Source organism: Physcomitrium patens, chromosome 1, assembly GCF_059467195.1.
Source record: "Physcomitrium patens ecotype Gransden chromosome 1, ASM5946719v1, whole genome shotgun sequence".
Lineage (NCBI taxonomy): Eukaryota > Viridiplantae > Streptophyta > Bryopsida > Funariales > Funariaceae > Physcomitrium > Physcomitrium patens.
In genome coordinates this window covers 12,879,810-12,900,881 of record NC_143410.1, presented here as the reverse complement: position 1 = coordinate 12,900,881, position 21,072 = coordinate 12,879,810, and the positions used below count along the sequence as shown (strand labels likewise).

At 38.5% G+C, this 21,072-nt stretch overlaps 2 protein-coding genes across 11 annotated transcripts; one reads left to right on the top strand and one right to left on the bottom strand.

Annotated features, from left to right (window-relative positions):
- Positions 1-2,259: 2,259 nt before the first annotated feature.
- On the bottom strand, positions 2,260-7,020 carry LOC112280653 (aspartate aminotransferase). 9 transcript variants are annotated; one of them, XM_090250411.1, is made up of 12 exons: positions 6,926-7,020; positions 6,410-6,718; positions 5,881-6,063; positions 5,277-5,520; positions 5,000-5,093; positions 4,705-4,808; positions 4,297-4,545; positions 3,885-3,998; positions 3,618-3,701; positions 3,170-3,340; positions 2,908-3,021; positions 2,260-2,649 (listed from the first exon to the last, which is right to left on the bottom strand). In XM_090250411.1, the coding sequence occupies exons 3-12, from the start codon at positions 6,048-6,050 to the stop codon at positions 2,500-2,502; spliced, it is 1,494 nt and encodes a 497-aa protein (XP_090106537.1). In that variant the 5' UTR covers positions 6,051-6,063; positions 6,410-6,718; positions 6,926-7,020; the 3' UTR covers positions 2,260-2,499. The 9 variants fall into 9 exon arrangements, with proteins under 9 accessions (XP_090106537.1, XP_024372188.1, XP_024372171.1 ...); XM_024516420.3 differs by having other exon boundaries at positions 6,620-6,718; XM_024516403.3 differs by having other exon boundaries at positions 6,410-6,519.
- Positions 7,021-7,661: 641 nt separating this feature from the next.
- LOC112280681 (ATP-citrate synthase alpha chain protein 3) lies at positions 7,662-12,788 on the top strand. 2 transcript variants are annotated; one of them, XM_024516458.3, is made up of 14 exons: positions 7,662-8,103; positions 8,950-9,068; positions 9,252-9,365; positions 9,543-9,605; positions 9,754-9,915; positions 10,087-10,167; positions 10,371-10,422; positions 10,537-10,651; positions 10,889-10,970; positions 11,099-11,194; positions 11,490-11,591; positions 11,905-12,021; positions 12,111-12,227; positions 12,494-12,788. In XM_024516458.3, the coding sequence occupies exons 2-14, from the start codon at positions 8,970-8,972 to the stop codon at positions 12,563-12,565; spliced, it is 1,272 nt and encodes a 423-aa protein (XP_024372226.1). In that variant the 5' UTR covers positions 7,662-8,103; positions 8,950-8,969; the 3' UTR covers positions 12,566-12,788. The 2 variants fall into 2 exon arrangements, with proteins under 2 accessions (XP_024372226.1, XP_024372237.1); XM_024516469.3 differs by having other exon boundaries at positions 8,937-9,068.
- The last annotated feature ends 8,284 nt before the right edge of the window (positions 12,789-21,072 follow it).

Genomic DNA, 21,072 nt, shown 5'->3' with positions numbered 1-21,072 from the left:
TTCCCATCTCCAAGATTTTCTGAAACATATAAGTTCAGACCATATGGTAGAGTAAATTTAATGTTTGTTTTCATTTGCAATCTGTTCCTCTCTACAGTATAATATAAATAAATATATATATATATATATATATACGCACACACACAGTGCAACAACCTTGTACTTGTTCTTGGCCTTATCAGGTAGTCAATGTCCTTAACGGAAAAAAATTAATAGTTGCACTTCTGAAAATTTGATGTTGAACTAGGTTGCATATTTGGCCAATAATCAAACAGAGTTGTTGTTCTCTAAATTTTATTGTATATTAAATTAACTCCACTTTTGATTTTTAGTTACCAAATTGCTGAGCTTTTCTTTGAATCCCTTCTCTATATTGACCATCCCATCAAATTTGAGCTTATTATTTCACAACTTTTGCTTTATTTATTTTATTTTAAAGCTAATACCTTATATTGGATTAGAACGTGTTTTTATCTAATTATCACTTTTTACACCTAGTTACTTATTTATTTATTCATTTTTAATTAGACCACCAAAGAGGGGGCTGCCACCTTTACTAACCCCCCACAATTGTGTCATGTGGTAGGATTCACATGATAACACCCAATCAATCAAAAGCATTTAATTTTTTTGGGTGTGCATACAACAATATGAGGTGTGCATGTAGCAACTTAGAGTGTGCTTGTAGCTTGAGCCTTTCTTTCTTTTAATGAACACTTATTGATTAGTTTAGATTGAATTTTTAAATTGATAGTATTACATAACAATATAAATCTTTTATATCATTTATGACAAGTTATTTTAGTATAGAAATACAAGTTATTTTTTTTATTTTTTTATTTTTTTCAAAAGATGATGTCTTATTTTATAAAGAGGTTAGTTTTACGTTTTGCATTGTCTTGATTATAATTCTTATTTAGATGTTTTGAGATCTATATTTATGCTGTACACATGAATATCTGTTCCATCAATCAAAACTCAAAATGTAAATTGTTAAATCATTTACATTCTCTAAATTTTTAATTATAAAATTTAAAGAAAAAAAAATTAAGTTATTAAAGCATAACTATTTAATCATTAAAATGATAATAAATGTTTCGTTTTTTAGTATTTGTAACTATGTGTGCACATATACACATGTATTGCAAAATTTACAGAGAAAGTTTTATATTTCAACATATGATTATTTAAGTGTATTTCAGTATATGCTGATAAAGGAAAATTTTGTCATTGGTATACTAGTATAACATTTAAAACTAGTATATCATTTTTTATATACTAGTTATATAAACTAGTATATATTTATATAACAAACTAGTATAACATTTTTTATTTTATTATTTTCATTGTAATGTTTATGGTGTATTTTGGCTATATTTGTTTTATTATTCTTCTAATTTTAACTAAAATTATTTTAAAAATCATTAAATTTTAATATGAAATGATTTTGGGCACATCTACTCAATTGATACAGGGTTCATTTGAGTAGTGTCAAAATTTTAAGAGAGGTAATGATTGAATAAAGTCTAATGTTGTATTTTAATAAGAAAAACTTTCCAAAAATTAGAAGAGCTACAGTAAATACAAATAAAATTTGCAGTTCAAATGACAAAAAAAAAGGATTTAAAGAAACCATTGCCAAAATCAAAGGTGACTCTTCTTTACATATAATGTTTTTTTAAAATGAATATTTGAGAAGTTTTCTTTACAACCTTAAATACTTAGAATTTGCATAGACATAAAATCAAAGGTGAAACAATTTGCATAGACATAAAATATTTCAAATAAAATGTCGAAGATATTTCTACTACTTGAGTGATGTATATGCAATACAAAATCTGTCCCACTTGTACCAAAGTCCACATTCCAACATGAAGATAAGCACTACTGTAGCTGCAGTAAGTACAATCGTTTACTCACTGCTTTGTTTTAACAAAAACCGAAGTATGGACAGTTCACGTGTATTGTGGATGATATCAAAACTCAAAACCCACTCAGCTTAAGTTCTGGCAAGCCTCAAAATTGTTTATAGATGTTTATGTTGCATGCTGTAGCCTTTCTAAATGGTAAAACGAAATGCGCTTAAAAGCTACAATACCCACCCCAAGTGCTCAGTATGTATTGCATCCAGACATTAACAGCATCTAGGGACACTGTTAAAAGTTATGAACAACTCCATGAGAGAATGCAAAGCTTAATGCACTTCAACAACATCAGGGGTTAAACAGAACGTCATGATTTACTGGATTATACCAGAACTTATCTTCATGTAAAGGAATCACATTTATATATTTATGATGGGTTAATCTTGAATGAGAGTTTGGAGATGGGACATAGAAGTGATGGTCGAGGGACTGACTGTGGATTCAGTGATGCTTAGCTACCCCTCAACCTGACGGGTGCTTTTAAAAATGAAACATTTTAAGTATCACTACTCCTTATTCTGACACTTCGATAAATAATGGGAGAGCTCTATCTGTTTACTTCTGATGCCGTTTACTAAGCAAGGGAGGCAGCTGATGCAGGTTTAAGCAGAGCCATAACAGACTCAATACTCTCAATGGCCGTTTTCAGTTCTTCCATGGACGCTGCATATGATATTCGGATGCATCCACCGTTGCCAAAAGCGTCTCCTGGGACTAGAGCTACCTGCATTGACAATCTTTACAATGAGCACAAAACCTGGAATCTTTGTTGACAACAACGTCTGATCGACAAGTATTCCAAAGACGGAGCAATATCCTTCCAAATGTTTATTTCCTTGAAATTCTGAAAATGTGCATTGTTTTGCTATCACCAAACAATCCACAAGAGAGACAAAAATGCCCAATGTATCGCTGCGAGGAGGAAGGATTAATATGATAGAAAAAAGTTAAGGTAGAAAAGAGAAGTAAAGATAACGTTCACCTTGGCTTTTTCTAGAAAGAAACGGCATAGAGTTTCAGCATCAGAAATAAACCCAAATCCATCAGCGTGACTCCCAAAGTAAGCACTGAAATCTGGAAACAAGTAGAAGGCTCCCTGGAAAATTCGAAGCCACATAATGACATGTGTTAATATGCATTTAACTTTGTGTCGAGTAATTAGCTCCTAATTGAAAGCTATGACTTGACAATGCTTCAATTATAACCGTTAGAATTGAAGGCAACATGTTTTACCGATTTCGTACCTGAGGAACGGCAAGTACAACACCATCCATAGCTTGCAGACGTTGTACCAGAAAGTCCCTTCGCTCTCTGAAAGCTTTCACCATTGTCACTACATCTTCGCCTCCTGCTTTGCCCAGGGCCAATGCTGCTACTCCAGCCTTTTGAGAAATGCTGCTTGCTCCAGAAGTTGACTGGAACAATATGTCACTTGTTAGGAAACAGAAAGGAACCATTGCAAACTGATTATTTACCCCAGATTTAACATCGTGCTGGTGAACTTGATTGCTGTCGAGGATATTGATGAATGCAAACGACATGAAGCAAGGACCAGAATGAGAGCTGCGACGAACAGTTGCTACTGAATTGATAATTAAACGCGACATTCTCATTGACCAAAATACGAAATTCAATTGCATGATCCAATTGCATCCTATTCAAAAAGATTAGGTTTCGCAATTGAAATGATACCTGACTCTGAATTCTGTTGCAAGCCACCAAAAAGTGTTTCGGAGCTGCTAAATATCCCAATCGCCAACCAGTCATCGCAAAACACTGATACAAAATATTGCTTCAGTAGATTTCTTGCACAATAAAGATAGTCATGACTATTAATATGAAATGAGACGGGTGCAAATATCAAGAAAGAATCTCACAGCATGCTGACTCAGAATGTGTTCTGATTAAGGGCATTTCACATCAATCCGTTCACTACTTGCAAGCTCCGGCTAACTGTACCTTAGAGAAACCATTAACTGTAAGAGTACGTTCCCACATTCCCGGCAATGCTGCAAAGCTATGATGCGTTGCTGGAGTGTACATGATGTGCTCGTAGATTTCATCAGAGATCACCTGCCATGATACCTCCACTTTAGGAAGGCTGTCAAAAAGCATTCAGCATGACATCTAAGTTGAACATATTGTTGGTGCGTCAGTAGGCCTCATACTCAAGTAAAAGTATACGAGCGTGGGCCACTCCAGGATAATAACACAAAAAAAATAAACTGTTCTGGACTACTCCACCCAAAGTAGTAGGTCTCACTTAATATCTCTCAAATAGTCCTTATGAATGAAGACTTTTGTTTCTGAAGGGCATCTAAACATTGTGTACAAGACGGCGTTAAGGTGCAGAAAGCAAATAATGTCGCACCAGCAAACGCGGATGTTTTGCAACAATTGCAGCAATTGCCTGCAGATCTTCAAGGGTATATACTGAGCCTGTCGGATTTGATGGAGAACATAAGATCAAAACTCTGGATTTCTCAGTCAATACAGCAGACAGTGCTTCTGGCTTCAATATGAAATTTTCCGACACCTTAGTTTGAACAATGACGGGCGTTGCGTCTGCCAAACGTGCCATCTCAGGGTAGCTGACCCAGAAAGGAGCTGGCACAATAACCTACAGTCCAACGAAAGCCACAACTTCAATGCCCGAGGTTCTCCGAGGCTACTGACGATTAAGATATCCAAAGTCCATTACATTAGACATAATAATCACAACTAGTTTAGCGAAGATGCTAACCAAGTTTAATGCAAGGATCATCAGTGAGAATAATACCTCATCACCAGGGGAACATACGGCGAGTACAGCTTGCATAATGCTTTGCTTGGCGCCATTACTAACTAGAATCTCATCAGGTTTGTAGGACAACCCATTTTCCTCTGTGTTTAGCCACATCAATGAATGAACTTTAGAGCAGCTCTCAACAGAACTTATTTAAGTTCTCCATCCTCTGTAAAACACCAGCATGATATATTGAATAGCACGACAAATACGGCGATCAAGAATATAGGGCATAGTTCTAGACAGTTGGACTGTCGAGGGTGGATTCACTCAGGCTGCCAGGGAGTACCTTGCAATTTGTGACAAATAGCTTTTCGTAACTCTAGAGTGCCTGCATTTGGAGTGTACCTAGTGAAGCCCTCTTGAATTGCTTTTGTTCCGGCCTGCATTAAGAGACGCAGATACTCAAATAAACTCGGATACTAAGGGAGCCTATGCGAAGTAGTAACGGCACAAGTAGAAGCCATATAATTTTATGAAAGAGTTGCGACAAGATTCAGAGGATTTAGTTACACAAGTTGTAGAAGATCGCCCCTTTCGTAAAATAATAGAGATTATCCTTTTACCTCTACTATTGCCTTCGGGGTGTCGAAGTCTGGCTCCCCGGCTGCCAGTCTTATAACAGGAACACCGGACTCCACCAGAGCAGTGGCTGCATCTGCAATGGCCATAGTCTTCGATGGTTTTAAGGCTGCTACCCGGGGGCTTATGGTAGTATCGACTGGAGTTGAACCTCCATTCACACCGTTACTAGTTGCACACACAGTCATCGTTGTAGATCGTTGTACACTACTCTGCTCCCGAGCAGGCCTGTACTTCCGACCAGGTTACAAGTTTAAGGAGTTGCTTTATCGTCAAATAAATCGGAGAAAAACTGAAACACACACTAAGCTTAGTAACGAAGTTACTAGTTGTCACGAGGAATTAGGCCAAAGCTAAGTAAAATCGAACAAAAGTAAAGGAAGAAACTCAGCGGAGAGACGACCTTACAGTAACACCTTTAATCCTAGATAGTGCGTAGCTGAGAAAACTTGAGGGATGGAAGCATACACTCTTGGGCACTGATAGCAGCACTAAAAGATAACTTGAAGCACCAAACTGAATAAGGAAAAACTACTTCATACAATACAGCAACGGAGAAATTCAAAAGATTTGCAACTCAGGACAGACCCGGCAAAGAGTGAGAACGCGCTTCCATGCCACTGATCGGTATTATTTCCGCTAAGCCAAGCTTGGGAATGAGCTCCCTGAGAAAGCTTACTCCTTCCTATAATGGATGAAGATGGGCAGGAGGATGCTACTGCTATCCCCCTAGCGATCTGAGACTGCAATGTTGTCATGTCCACTCTGCTCCTGATGGGCATATACACACAACAAAGGAGCAGTAGTCACTCCTCTGTCTTCAAAGATTGTGGTCCATTCTATCGACGATTGTTTGCTCCAAAAAAAAAGAGGAAAAATTAGCTGAAGTTGTCTCTATCAATGCCAACAACATTTTGGTTTCTCAGAGTTCATATGGACAATGAACTAGCTTGTTTCTGCCTTCCAGGCATCCGGCACTTCGGTCCAGAACAATCTTACATTCTTCATGTTCGTATACACATGGACCTGATCTATTCATGGTATTTCCAATGAATCAAATTTCTCTGCTTAAATGGCCGCCAAGAGCCCATTAACTAGGAAAAACTCTGGTCTTCACCGTGAATCACAGAACTTAACCCCCTTCCACAAGAGAGGCCTTCGTCACCTTTCCTTGAACTTACGAAACGACTACCTCCTCCGGGATGAATGAGCGAAACCATAAACGCCCTCAAGCAAGCATACAATGCACAACCAGAATGGAGAAACAAGTAATTCTTAGCTCCCCTTCAAAAATTTCCGAAACGAGGGGTTTATACGCAATACAGACCGCCCATCAAATTTTCACACCACGAAAGAACGCATTTTGGCAGCTACTAAAGAGAAACCCTATCACTCCCCTTCTGCTCCTCCTCCTCCTCCTAAAGCACTGAAATGACGGGAGAAAATGCTCATGCACAGAGAAACTCAAATACTCAGAGAGCTCCCACATTGATAACCCAATTCAGGGGAAAATCATGGAGACACGCAAGTCGCGTGACTACACCAAACTGGAACCAAGGGAAGGACCACAACAGAGCTTCAAACAGCATAAAAAGTGCACCTGAGTTATCTCAAAATTGCACCGGAGACTCACCAAATCAGGATAGGCTGCCAATATCGAAGCAGCGGACGGATTGAGGCGGCGCACCCTCCAAATCCAGGCAGAGATTGCAGAATCGATGAGGGAGCCAAGAGAGAGCGAGAGAGGGAGAAAGGAGGAGAGCTGTTTCAGTGATTGGCCATGGTGGATGAACGACTCTCGTTTCAGTTCTGACACGGAATCCGACTACTCTTCATTCGTCCCATTCCTGCCCAGCAAACTCCCGTTGAACGATTTCCACCCCAAGTCAAACCAAAAGCATCACTTTTAAGAAAAATTCTGAGAGTTTTCTGGTCAATTTGAGGATGCTGCAAGTTTGTTGCCCACGTTTGAAGTCGCCAACTTCCTGCGTGTGAGATGGCCTCGGGAATGTCGCTTTTTTGGGTTGCACATACTGTAGCATTGGGAAGAAAAAGGCTTGACTGGGGAGATGAAAGGGGGAGAAACGGGTCAGGCTGCACAGTCTGAAAAAGCAACAATCAGTGACGGGCAGTCTCTTTCTTTGACCCATCACTTGGCTTTACCAAAATGCGCAGGTCTTCACCGTTTACCCCAACAGTCAACGGTTGTGTGAAGAAAAACTGATTAGCTTGTAACTAATGTCAACAAAACATATTTCAACAGGCATTCCAAACCCCATCTTGGAAAAATCTCGCACGCTGTGAATTGCTTTCGTTTCCGGTGGGCTATAAGAGTATCAGACGGATGATGAAAACTTACACGATATTGCTTACTTGTGTAAGCAAACTTAAGCTGTGGTGGGATGCCAAAACCAGGGGGTGATAAGGGTTCCGATTCCGTGAGGAGCTGGCAAGTAGCATTAGGCATCAAGCTATAGCAGCAGCGACCCAAGTCATCTCGGTTAAGGAAACGGAAGTAGTCAGCACTCATCCCACAAATTTAGCATGCTTGCCACGACCACCGGGCTCGCAAGGACTGCTCCTCCGACCCCAGGACTTGCACCGTAGTGGAGCATAAGGAGAACAGGCTTCTTTGCCGTGCGCACGTCGGTGAAGGAGCGAGATACATTCACTTCTCTGCCTCCCTGAATCACAGCTCTCTCTTCAGTTCAGCTCTGTGATCTGTCCTCGCCATTCCACGACGATCGTGTAGCTTTATTTTGATCTTAGAACTACGTGTCTGGTTCTGCTCCTTCGTCAATCGGTTGCTAGGTGAGATTCTCTCTGCCTTGTGGTTTCATATGTGCTGTTTGTCAACTGTAGTAGGCTGTTGTTGTGTTGCATTTGATGAATTTCTCTTATGTTGCACGGTTTTGTATCCGGAAGGGGGATTGATAAGATTTGGGGCTTTCTCTGAGTTGTTTCTTGGCGCCGAGGAATTAGCCAACTAGCGGTGGATGTATCGGCTCATGGGTAGTTTGTTGGACTGTTTCTCGTAACTTTGTGAGGCATTCGTGTTTTGATTGTAACTCTAGCTGTCCCTCCTTGTCCCACAGGTGAGATATAGTCTTGCGTGTATGGAACGATTTGCTTCGCTTTGCAGATTGTGGGCAATTTGCTTCTGCATGCCCGATGCCAGTTATGTATGAGTTATGTTGGCCTCTGCGAGTAGCGTATTTCTTTTCGATGTGGATGATCCTTTCTGTAATTAGAAGCTTTCGCTCTAGTTTGGTTTGCGTTTGGTGTTGTGCGATGGCTTGTTGATAGTGTCGATTGTAACTGTAGATTCTACATTAAATTTACATAGCCAATAATGCGCTTAGGCAAGAGAAAGCTTTGTGCTTGTCATCCACTGTGCGGATAGCATCACTAACGATTCTGTTTCTCATGGACTAGAGAATTGTGTTAGAAAACAGAGGTTTACGGATCTATCCCTTTACAGGTATCAAATGTTAAGGGACATCTCGTCGCGGTCGTTGCCGCGAACTATGACAAACCGTTGTCAATCCTCTATTTTTATTTTTGTTTTTATTTTTAAATTTTCTGTGTTTCACTTCTTTTACCAGATTCTCTTGCTCTTAACAAAGCATGGTCTCACTGTGCAGTCACTGTCTCCAGGGACAATCCATTCTTGAGCCATGGCAAGGAAGAAGATCAGAGAGTATAACTCAAAACGCATCTTCAAGGAGCACTTGAAGAGGCTAGCAGGCATTGATGTTGATATCAAGGCTGCGCAGGTATGTTCTGGCTGTTAAGGTTAATCATATCTCTAACTGCATACTTACTAGTCAATGCGCATCAGCTGATGAGCATTTCTAACTATGTTTCATCAAAATATGTCCATGTTGCCTTAGTGTTATGTTAATGCCTTGTCAGGAGTGAGTATTAAAGTGGTTTCTGTTTCTTGCTTGAAAATCCAGGTAACACAATCAACAGATTTCAACGAGTTGGCAAACAAGGAAGCATGGCTTAACTCTACTCGCCTAGTTGTTAAACCTGATATGTTATTTGGCAAGCGCGGTAAAAGTGGACTGGTGAGATAATTCGCCGTATTGCAGAATTACTCTTGTGGCCGATTTAAACTGATTCACTTGTTAGGTCCGACGCCTTTGGAGTTTAAATTCAGCTAGTTCATGTTCCCAACGGCTTGTTTTACCTCATTAAATGCAATGTGCTTTGGTATTTAATGGTTTGTGATGACGTTGATGCAGGTAGCACTCAATCTGGACTTGGCAGGTGTGGAGTCATTCGTTAAGGACCGACTCGGCAAAGAGGTATAACTTGCTTGCTATTTTATTCTTATTGAGATTAGTTTATTCTGTGTGCTTGATTCTCTCACACCCTCTTTCCCTCTCTCTCTCAATCAGTAAAATTAGTCCTGAGACCAATTTATCTGAAGTTTGGTTTGTTTATTTACCACAGGTGGAGATGAGCGGCACCAAGGGTCCTATCACCACTTTCATTGTTGAACCATTTGTTCCTCACAGCGACGAATTCTACCTATCTATTGTGTCAGATCGGCTTGGAGCTAATATCAGCTTCTCCGAATGTGGAGGTATAGAAATTGAAGAAAACTGGGAAAAAGTAAGAGCTCATGACTCTTGTGCTGTTATTTCTTTTCATAGATTGGATTGGGGACAGATCTGGACTAGACTGGAAGTTTCATTGTTCTACTTCCAAGTTTGTTTATTTCTATGAGACCTTACCGGCCGCCTGTTTCTTAGCCAATGTTGGACTAATCTGGATGGGGTTCAGGTCAGGTCCGTCTTTATACCTACTGAGAAGACTCTGACGTCCGAGCTATGTGCTCCATTGATTGCCACACTTCCATTGGAGGTAATTAGCTCTTCTTTCTTGCCCAGGCTCTTCATGTGCGACACAATGTAGTTTGTGTTTTTGAAACAGCTCTCCCTGTGAATGGTTCATGTTTCATCATGAGGACCTTCATCGGGTGTCTGCAGCCATCGGCGATACTGTGTCACAAGTTGGAAGGCTACGATGTTTCAGATTTTTTAAATTTGATTTTTGGACTTTTCCAGGTTCGACCTATTATTGAAGCTTTTCTGAAGGGCTCATTCGCTGTCTTTGAAGGTATAAGCTGAACCACGTCTTGCAGAAGTAGACGAAATTTGTTCGGGTCCTTTCTTCATTGGTTTTTTTGTAACATCAGTCCAAGTTGATGGTTATTGGCTCCTCATTTTTCAGATTTGGACTTCACTCTGCTGGAGATGAACCCATTTACACTCGTCAATAACGTCCCTCTTCCATTGGACATGCGTGGCGAGCTGGATGATACTGCTCTTTTTAAGAACTTCCAGAAGTACGTTCTGATTCTTGAATTACTGTGAAATATCTGACATTTGTATCAATGTTCGTAGAGCATACCAACGATTTGCTTACAAACGTGATTCTTCGCTCACCTCGAATCCCATTATGCGGGGTAAAGCTTGTGCGCTCTACTGCGTTGCAACGTTCAAATGTTCAAATGCTCTAAAAAAGAAATAGTTGAGGCTGCTTGTGACATGTACCAATGGGGAACGGAGCTGCATTTGTGCAGGTGGGGCAATGTGGAGTTTCCATTACCCTTTGGAAGAACCATGACTCCAGCCGAGGAGAGTATTCACAGGATGGACGAGAAGGTGTGATTGATTCATTTATCTAATACAAGACACTACCAAATTCTTCCACTCCAGACTTTAACCATCGCAATTCCACTTCACGTGATCATTTCTATACAGGGTCTTAAGTAGTGTTTATGTGGCTGCAGACCGGTGCTTCTCTGAAATTGACGATACTGAATCCGAAGGGCCGCATTTGGACAATGGTTGCTGGAGGTGGTGCCAGTGTCATTTACGCTGATACTGTAAGTTGACCTGCAGCGTCTGTTCTAAACCTAACTGAGGAGAATACAGACGATTAGAATCAGACTTGAGTCAACAACCTCAATCAGTGGACGGGTTTAATAGAATCTACTAACAACTCGTACACCTTTTTGTGAAGAAACTTTGTCGATGAAATTCAGAGTCTTTCAAGTAGTTGCCTTATACCAGAGAGCCTGTAAAGCTGATGTTTGAGTCTGAATATTGATCTTGTACACTACAGTAAGATCTTTGTCACTGATCTTTTCTATCCTCGGGCTCTAATATGTGAATTTGTAGGTCGGGGATCTTGGTTATGCACACGAGCTTGGCAATTATGCTGAGTACAGTGGAGCTCCAAATGAAGAAGAGACTTTGCAGTATGCCCGTGCTTTGATTGACGTAAGTCCGTCTATAGTTGGTTTTGGACAGCATTTCAAGTCTTCTATGTAGTGTTGGTTCTCCTTCCACTGAATTTTGGACGTTCCCTTATGATGTCTCCTCTCAGGTTCACTTGCGACTATGAAAACAAAGAACTGTGCATCGCCTTTGAAGATTCCTAGATATTCTAGTCCTTTTATTTGATTCCACCCCACAAATAATCACAATAAATACTCTAATGATTTCACAAGTATCGAAGTTGCTTTTTAGTCCTTGGGTGCTATTACAATAGTTAGATTTCAGTTGCTCATTATCAACCTCTTTGTTATGCCAGTGTTGTACAGCAAATCCTGATGGCCGCAAGAGAGCTTTGGTTGTCGGTGGAGGCATTGCTAACTTCACTGATGTTGCAGCAACTTTCAACGGCATCATTCGAGCCATGCGTGAAAAGGTAAGCTTCCCTGAGATTTGAGCTACTTTTCACTTTTGCGAATCTTTTTAAAAAATGTGGTGTAACATTTTCATTCGTTTTCTGTTCAGCAATCTCATTTAAAAGCAGCAAGGGTGAACATTTTCGTGCGGAGAGGAGGCCCCAACTACTTGAAGGGTCTGGCAAACATGCGGGCTCTAAGTGAAGAGACTGGAGTTCCTATTGAGGTAATGAGCTTAACCACTGTAGTGCTGAATCTTGCAAACAGGATGACATTGTTAAGAACATTGGCAAATTTCTTCATCAGCAGTTATTTATGATCGACTACTGTCAGACTAGATCGTTTGTCACTTAACTTGGACAGTGGAGAACATCTTGAAAGGCAAACTTGGGGAGTAAGGCGACCTGATTGTTACAGCAAAAGCGAGCAAATACTGATGAATGCATTTAATCTTGGCCAGAGAATTTGATTAACCAAATGACTGTGTTTCAGGTGTACGGACCGGAGGCAAGCATGACCGGGATCTGCAAGCAAGCGATCGATTATATTAGTGCAAGAGATTGACAATGTTTTGCGAAGGGATTCGCTTTCTCCAATTATTGTGGTAGATTTTCTGATTTCCAAGTCGCAACGACCGTGTTTTAGTCAGTGATCTTTCCGGAACTAATTTCAAATCTCTATCAATATCTTTCTCAAGTTGATCTAGTAGTACCATTTCTAATGTAATAAGTCACTTATAAGGCTGGATATTCACCAGAGAAATAGCATGATCTTCCTTTCAGTCTCATTGAGTATTCATGGACTGGATTATTGATGAAGTACTGCTCCTGTTAATTTCGGGGTAAAGATATTGCTACAACAATTATTAGACTTGGATTATGTGAAAGGCATCTAGAGTCAATGAATGCGATAATGACTACCAACTGGCGCCAAATCCACAGCTGGTCCTTCAAGCAAACAAAATGCAACAACTTATCAAGAAAGGAAAGTTTAAGACGAGCCCCTTTTCACAAACACTAACTCATTAACTCAACGCAAGGTCGACCATGGCACAGGTTGCCCATCTCATACAGACAATGATAAAATGTTCCACCAATAAAGGATCGTATATAAACCAATTGATGATCTGAATTCCCGAGTTCACCAGAACTGTACACTTGGTGCTGAAAGAAACCCTCCATATTACTAACTCCTGGAAACTAAATCAGCTGCTAATCAAAATTGCGTGGCATAGAAAGCACCTGAAGGCAATGACTCAACTCATCCACTACAATACCGTCTCTAGAGATGAGGTCATCTCAATGAGGAAAATCTAAATTTAGCTGGCTGCCGCAGAGTGACCCCAATCTCTGATCAAAACCTCAAAACCTTCAAATGCACTTCAACACATGGATATACATCTGCAAATGACTAACTAAACGGACAAAACTCAACTTCAAACCGAGTCAACCACTGCTTATCGCACATGGTCATTGGCATGAAAGAAGTAGCAAGAAAAAGCGAGAGAAAAAGGGTCTACTAAGAGAAACAAATGAAGCAGTAAGGTATCCTATGGGCCAAGATCCTTTCCACTCCCCAAGACCTTTGCCCCATTCCATTGCTACGGTTGTGCACCTCTTTCTTCCGAGTGCGTCTCACCATCCCACCAGCTCCTCTGCAGCTGTCCGAAACTGTCTCCCTCCTCTCCCGTTTCCTCATGAGCCCCATCCCTCCCCCTTTAGCCCGTCTCTTGCCCGGTGCCACACAGCCATGCATTGCGCTCGCGTTCCTCGCATGGCACCTATCTACTCCAATGGGAAGTGCAGCTCTCCCCATGTGTGAAGAAGTACAGCAACCGAGCACAGACAAAGTTTGAACCCTAAAAATCACAAGACAATACCAACATTCGAAAGATCTTGGCCACACCAGAGAGTAGTCTGACTGTCAAGAGAAGAAAGTTAATAGCCATTGTAGACAAGAAGAAGTACGACGATCAGAGAAAAAGCACCCTCGAGACATGGTCAGTCAAGAATCCAACCCACAAGTATCCCTCCCCATTTGCACAGTTCTCACTACCCAAATTTAGCATCCACTTGACCACAAACTCAATCGAGTTCAAACTCCGTCATCAAGCCCGCCAATCTCCCCAGCACCGAAGTGTTGGTCCGATCCCCCCTCCACCACCTTTAACTAAAAATAATACATTAAAACAATTAAAAATACAACCTTTTTCTTCTATTCTTTTTTCCTTCACCTCATATCAATTGCTCGTTCCGACACAATCTCTTCCAAACCCTGTTTCAGCACCCGAACAGACAAGCAAAGAGCCTCCATGCTCAAGGCCAACTCCAACCCCGTCGCCAGAATTACCGCATTACCAAAGCAGGCAAAGAGAGAATACAATGCAAGTCCTGAATGGGATGTGGAGCATGAGCCACAGCTATTCTCTCCTCGTGCCTCCAATGTTGTGGACAAAGGAGGAACAGATTTGGAAATAATAAGAAGCATCCCCCTGATTAGGCAATTGTGGATGTCCCCGACAGCGTTGAATGAGCTCCGTAACCCGAATCTGGTGATGCTGGAAGCTGTGAAGAAGTCCCGCCCTCAGCCATTGCAGCCGACAGAATAGTTCGCACCTCCACCGCAATCGCAATCTCACCCATTCTGCCACTGCAATGCTTCCGTGCCTCTGCATGCCGCCAAGTTTCAGATCTCCTTGCCCACACATTTGTATTTGTACTTAGTCATGTAATAATACATGGGTTACTATTGGTTTTTTTTATTTATTTGACATTGCCTCCTGCTGTATGTTCAGTAGTAGTAAGTACAAGGCATTCAAGGACGTAAGACTTAGGTGATAGGGTGGTGAATGAAGTGCTAATTCTAGTAGTCAGCTAAGAATTATAACAAGTTAGAATCAAAATTAGTATGGATAATAATGTTGTAGTGGAAAAACACTAGGTTTTACATCAACTATTTTTCTCTGTCTAGCTTATCATTTTCTTGGTTATTTAAGCTTTATTCTAATTTTAGAATAATGATTCACCATCATCTATTAATTTATCTAATTTATTATATTAGTGTTTCTATAACATTTGACTATAGTTTAAAAGATTTTACCAAATTTTAGATCAAAATATATTTCTTTGACAATATTTTATGGACATACATAATTACTTAGATAAGGAGTATTAGATAGAAAACAAATGTGAGTAGTTTTTATAATATTATATGGAAAAGCTTCTTAGAAGCTTCATAGACTCAGATTTGACTTTATATGTATTTGTATGTGATTGATAGGTTTGAAACTAGGCTAACAAGTTGGACATGTATTGCACTTATAGATGACTTGTGCTACAAGTAGGCTATATGGTACATATGTAAGAAACTTCTCTTGTAATGTAGACACATATCTCACAAGTTGGACACACAATAAAAGGTCTTATAAAACGTTGCAACATAACTTCTAATTGATAGTATATATGGAAGTAAGAATAAAACTTTTTTTACTCTTATCAATGCCTTTCTTATTCTTAGTCTTGTTTCAAAGGTCTGTAGTCTTCTTGTATTTAGCAGAAGCCATTCTAGTCTTAATATTATACTATTTTTAAAGTGATTAAGTAACATGATATAGATAAGATAATTGTATAGGGATAGATAGTTAGAACCATGGAAGTTTCTAGAATTGGAGTGAGGTTAATGGATCAAGTAAGATCCACCATGGAATATTCTAGAAAGAATTTAGGGCGATTATTTAGGTAGGGCCTACCATAGAATCTTCTAGAAAAGACTTAGGATAGTTATCTAGATAGAGTCCACCACCTAGAACATTCTAGAAAGTCTAGAGTAGTAGGACAAGGTATAAATAGTATTAGCCAAGGCGTTTTGAGGCATTTGGTGAAGTATGGCTTTGGATCCTTTCTCTTAATACAATTGGATTTTGTATCTTCTTGTTTTCTTCTGTTCTGACTTAATTTTGGTTGCTCAATTTTGTCTCTCGTATCTCATTTCATTTAGTTATGTTTAGTTTTGTTTTGGTTGAGTTTATCCTATCTTGTGATGAGGTTTCATGTTGTTGTGGATTAGAACGGTCTTGGACACTTGACATAGATCAATCTTGTTTCATTGGAATCAGAGCAAACGTTAGACTATTTACTTTTGATACTATGTCAATAGTCATCATCTAGTCCAAGATCAATTATTATAGTCATATTAGATATCATATTAAGGCTACCATAAGCTACTCTTAAAAAGTCAAGTGAGAGCTAAGAAGGCATTACAATATTGGAATCCAACAGAGAAATTACAGCATGGAAGATATGGCAGAGCAATCCCAGATGGAGGCTCAAATACAACACATCTTAGGCCAGATAGTTATTTTGCAAGGACAAATAAAAGGCTCGAGGATAAGAGAGTTGACATCTGCTAGGCTGAAATTAAATAAGCCTAATACATACTTTGGAACTTCAAGACAAGAAGATGTATGTCAATGGCTCTTCAACATACAACTATACCTCCAACTTTCTAATGCAAATATCACTGAAGGAATTATATATATAGAAAACTATTTGAAAGATGTGGCAACCATTTGGTAGCAACATCGAGTTCAAAGCTATGGAGCTTAAGGAGGATTTTATGATTGGAAGGAGTTTGAGACCAAGTTTAGGAATTAATTTTGGTCCATCAATGCAGAGAAGATAGCACAAGGTCATTGGCAAATCTTACACAATCTAGGTTGGTGCAAAACTATGTCTCTCTATTTAAGTCCCTATATCTCTAGATTGACAATGTTTTGGAGGCAGAGATGATAGATCAATTCCTATGAGGTTTGAAATGTGGAATCCAGTGAAAGTGGAGCTAAAAGATCTATAAACATTCAAAGAGGCAATTCGGATTGCAAAGAGGGTCGATGCTATAAATTTCAAAAATTACAGAACAAGACCTATAACACGAAGTCTTATGCCGCTATCTTATATTATGGCACAATAATCAATGCCAATGGAGATTGATGCCTTACAAAGATTATTGATACCACAAAGATGACATATATTGGTACAAAAGGGATTGTATTTCTATTGTCGAGAGCCATGCCATCAGATTGAAGGTTGTCCAAAATGTCAAAATTCAAGTACATGTAAGACAAGGCATGTTCATAGTCTTAAAACTCACCAAGTTGATAATGAGATAAAATAGGGCTCCCTAGTAGAGGCTCCAAGGGCCAGTACTAAAGACAGTTATTGTCTCTCAGAGACAAATGGCATAGCTTTAAACAACTATAAAAATAGTCAACTAGTGCATCTAATGGGACTACTAAGAAGACAACTATGTCGAGTGCTTGTAAATTGTGGCTCTACAAAAAATTGTATCTCAAGTGAAATTATCAATTGACTTGGAATTAAAACTAAGGCAATCAAGGGAAGAAGTATACACCTTGCAAATGATCAAGAGAACATATTGAGTGAAACATATGAAAAAGAAACCTTGAAGTTAATGAACACTTATGTCTTAAGAAAAGGTTCAAGGTGTCAATGTCAAGATATGATGTTATCCTTAGTATATCATATCTAGAAATAGAAAATAAGGAAGATGATTAGATAGCAAAGACAATCTCATTCAAAGATAGTAGATGTAAGGTGATTCTTTGCACATCTATACCAAGTAAAGAAAAAAGATAACTTGCAATCAAAGGCTCACTTATAGGAATGACCTTTATGAAGAAACAAATATAATATAAGCAACTAGTATATATGGTGGCTCCAAATCTTGCATCAATGATGGGCAAGACAATTAAAAGAGTAAAAAGGGCATAGTAACTCATATGGGAATATGAAGATGTCTTTCCAACTGACCTACCTAGTGGCGTGCCTCCTAATCAAGGTGCCTTCTTTCAAATAGAAATATTGCCTTAAGCCAAACCAACTTATTGACCAATTTATTGCCTAGCACCAAAAGAACTTGAAAAGCTATAGAAGATATTACACAAACTCTTAGTAAAAGGCTTCATTCAAGAAATCACATCACTATGAAGAGCACCTATATTCTTTGCACCCAAGAACGATGGTGGACTTTGCCTTTGCATTGAATATCAAGGCTTCAATAAGTAAACTATTAAAAATGCATATCCACTTTCATGCATGAACGATCTCCTTGAGCAACTGTAAAGTACAACCATCTTTAATAAATTGGATCTTTGAAGTGACTATTGGCAAACACTTATTGCAAGAAAGGATGTAAAAAAAATAGCATTTCATATATACTATAGATATTTTGAATGGCTGGTTCTACATTTTGGCCTCACCAATGTTCCAGCCTCTTCCATAGATCACATAAACAAATTATTTTAGGACCTTTTGGACAAGTATGTAATTGTCTTCATTATTGATATCCTTGTATATAATAAAATCTCTAAAGAGCATGAGCAACACCTATAAGAAGTATTGCATCAACTACAAGATAGTTGCTTCTATTGCAAGCCATCAAAATATGAACTTTGGAAGTTGTAATTCACCTTTTTGGAGCATGTGGTGTCTTCCAAAGGCATACATATAGAACAAGATCAGGTAAAAGGATTGAAAGATTGGCCAACCCTCAAAGTTGCTTTTGAAGTCTGCTAATTTTTAGACCTTGTTAGATATTATTGTCGTTTTATTTAGGGATTTGCACACATTATTGCCTCATTGGCAAATCTATTAGAGAAAGGTGCACCATTTGAATAGAAATTGGATCAGCAAAGCGCCTTTGATAGGTTGAAGGAAACACTCATTATTACTCTAATATTGCAAATATATGATCTCATTTTTTTTTATACACTTTACATTGATGCTTCTAACTTTGTTATTAGAGCAGTATTTTAAGAAGACTTTAGTAAAGGCTTTTAACTTGTGACATATGAATCATGCAAAGTATTCATATGCCATAAGTTAAAAGTATAATTACTCTGTATATGATCAAGAGCAATTAGCAATTGTATATCCCACAAAAGTGTGGTGATACTTTTTGTTAGAGAAGCCAATAGTTGTTAGGATTGATCATCAACACTTGCTACATGTTTTGCATCTGGAAAATATGAAATCATAATATCATCATTAAGAAGAATAGTTTAGCTTTTGGATATTCAGCTTCAATACAAGTAGGAGAAATAATATACTATATTAGACAGCTTATTATAGAGATGAGATTTGAAGGATGAATTGGAAGACAAGGAAAAAGTTGCTACTATTAGTGTCATTTCAAATCTAATCAAAGAAGTAGAATAGAAGGAAGGTATGTATTCAAATGCTTATTTCAAGATAGTGATCCATTGAAGGTGGGCAATATAAAATATAAAGATTACACTCTTAGTAATGGCTTACTCTATTTTAAGAAAATTATTTATATATCTGATAATGTTATATTCCAGACATGCATACTTTAGGAGAGACATGACATCTCAATATCTAGACATCTAAGATGTGGGAAGACTTTAGAACGGATTTCAAGGACATGATTTTGGGAAGATTTGGATTGTAATCTTTGAACCTTTGTACATTGTCGTAATGTGTGAAGTCTTGCTTGAGAATGCTCTGGATACTTGACTGTAGAAAGAAGAATAGAAATTGCAATAACAAAATCCTAATTCTAATAGAATACTAACAATGCTCTTATAAGACTATAATAATAGTAAACAAATGTAATCAAATTCAAAACAACTCAAAGAAATTTCAAAAAAACAATAAAATTCTTAAAAAAATATTAGAATGAACACAAATATTACTCAAATATATGTCAATTCAACCTTAATTTAATTCTAGTTAAAATCCTATTGAATTTCACTCAAACTTTAGACCTAACCTAATTACATCTTAAACCCTAATAAATCATAAACCCTAAGTCAAATCCTAAACAAATCTTAAATTAAATCCTAAATAAAACTCTATTTCAAACCCTAAATCAAACCCTAAACCAAATCCTAAACCCTAATCCAAACTCTAATCCAACCCTAAATCCTAAATCCTAAACCAAACCTTAAATCAAACCCTAACTAAATCCTAAATCCTAATCCAAACCCTAAATCTTAACCCAAATCTTAATCCAATCCTAAACCTTAACAAAATCCTAAACCAAACCCTAACCAAACCCTAATCCAAACTCTAAACTCTAAATCAAACCCTAAATCGAATCCTAGCCAAACCCTAATCCAAATCCTAGTAATTCCTATGACAGATTTAAACCTCAATATCTAATGAATAAACCGTTGATCTCAATTCAAAATTTGCACACTTCTTAAAAATCAAGTTTAAAACAAGCACAAAAAAAATTGAAAAGGATCGGAGTTACCAAATTGACGAAAACCCCAAAAATGTGTTCGGGTGTTAGCCAGCCTCCTTCTCCAATCTACATGCCAACCTTCTAGAGCCAATTCCTCTTCTTTGCGCCGTTCGATTGGTTTAAAATTTCTCATGGACATAAAAAAACAAGTCTAATACCCTGTCATATAAGTTTTACTCCAATCCAACTAGTAGATTGCATGAAATCTTAAAAACCCTCATTGGACCTAAAATTCTACTTTCTGAGACCTCGACCCGCTTAAACCTCAATATCTCTCATTTCAACCGTTAGATCGAGATCAAATTCACAACATGTATTTAACACAACTATAATCATGAACCCAAAAAAATTTACCCATAGATCTGCAACAAAACTCTCGAAATCACTCAAAACATAAACCCTATTTTATTTCATAAAACCCAAGTCATCCGAAACAAACCTCTTCTTTGCAAAGCTCTTACAAAGTCATATCAACTCCAAATCACCCAAAATCAATGCCTTTAGAAACCATATCCAATCTTCTATCAAACCTCACTCTCCGATTTGCCAAAGAGTCCCGGAGTCGTCATCGAGACTCGGTTTTTGTGCCTCAGGGTCTGATTTCGACCCTGGTTCATAACCGGCCTTCTCCGGGTATCAAATTTCGTCTTCTTGAGGTAATTTTTACTAATTTGCACTCCTAACTCCTCCCTACATATGTCTATATCCTTTATTTTTCTAATCTACCTTGTTTTGCCTTATTTATGGCCTTACAAACTAAATAGAAGCATAATTTGTAAAAAGGC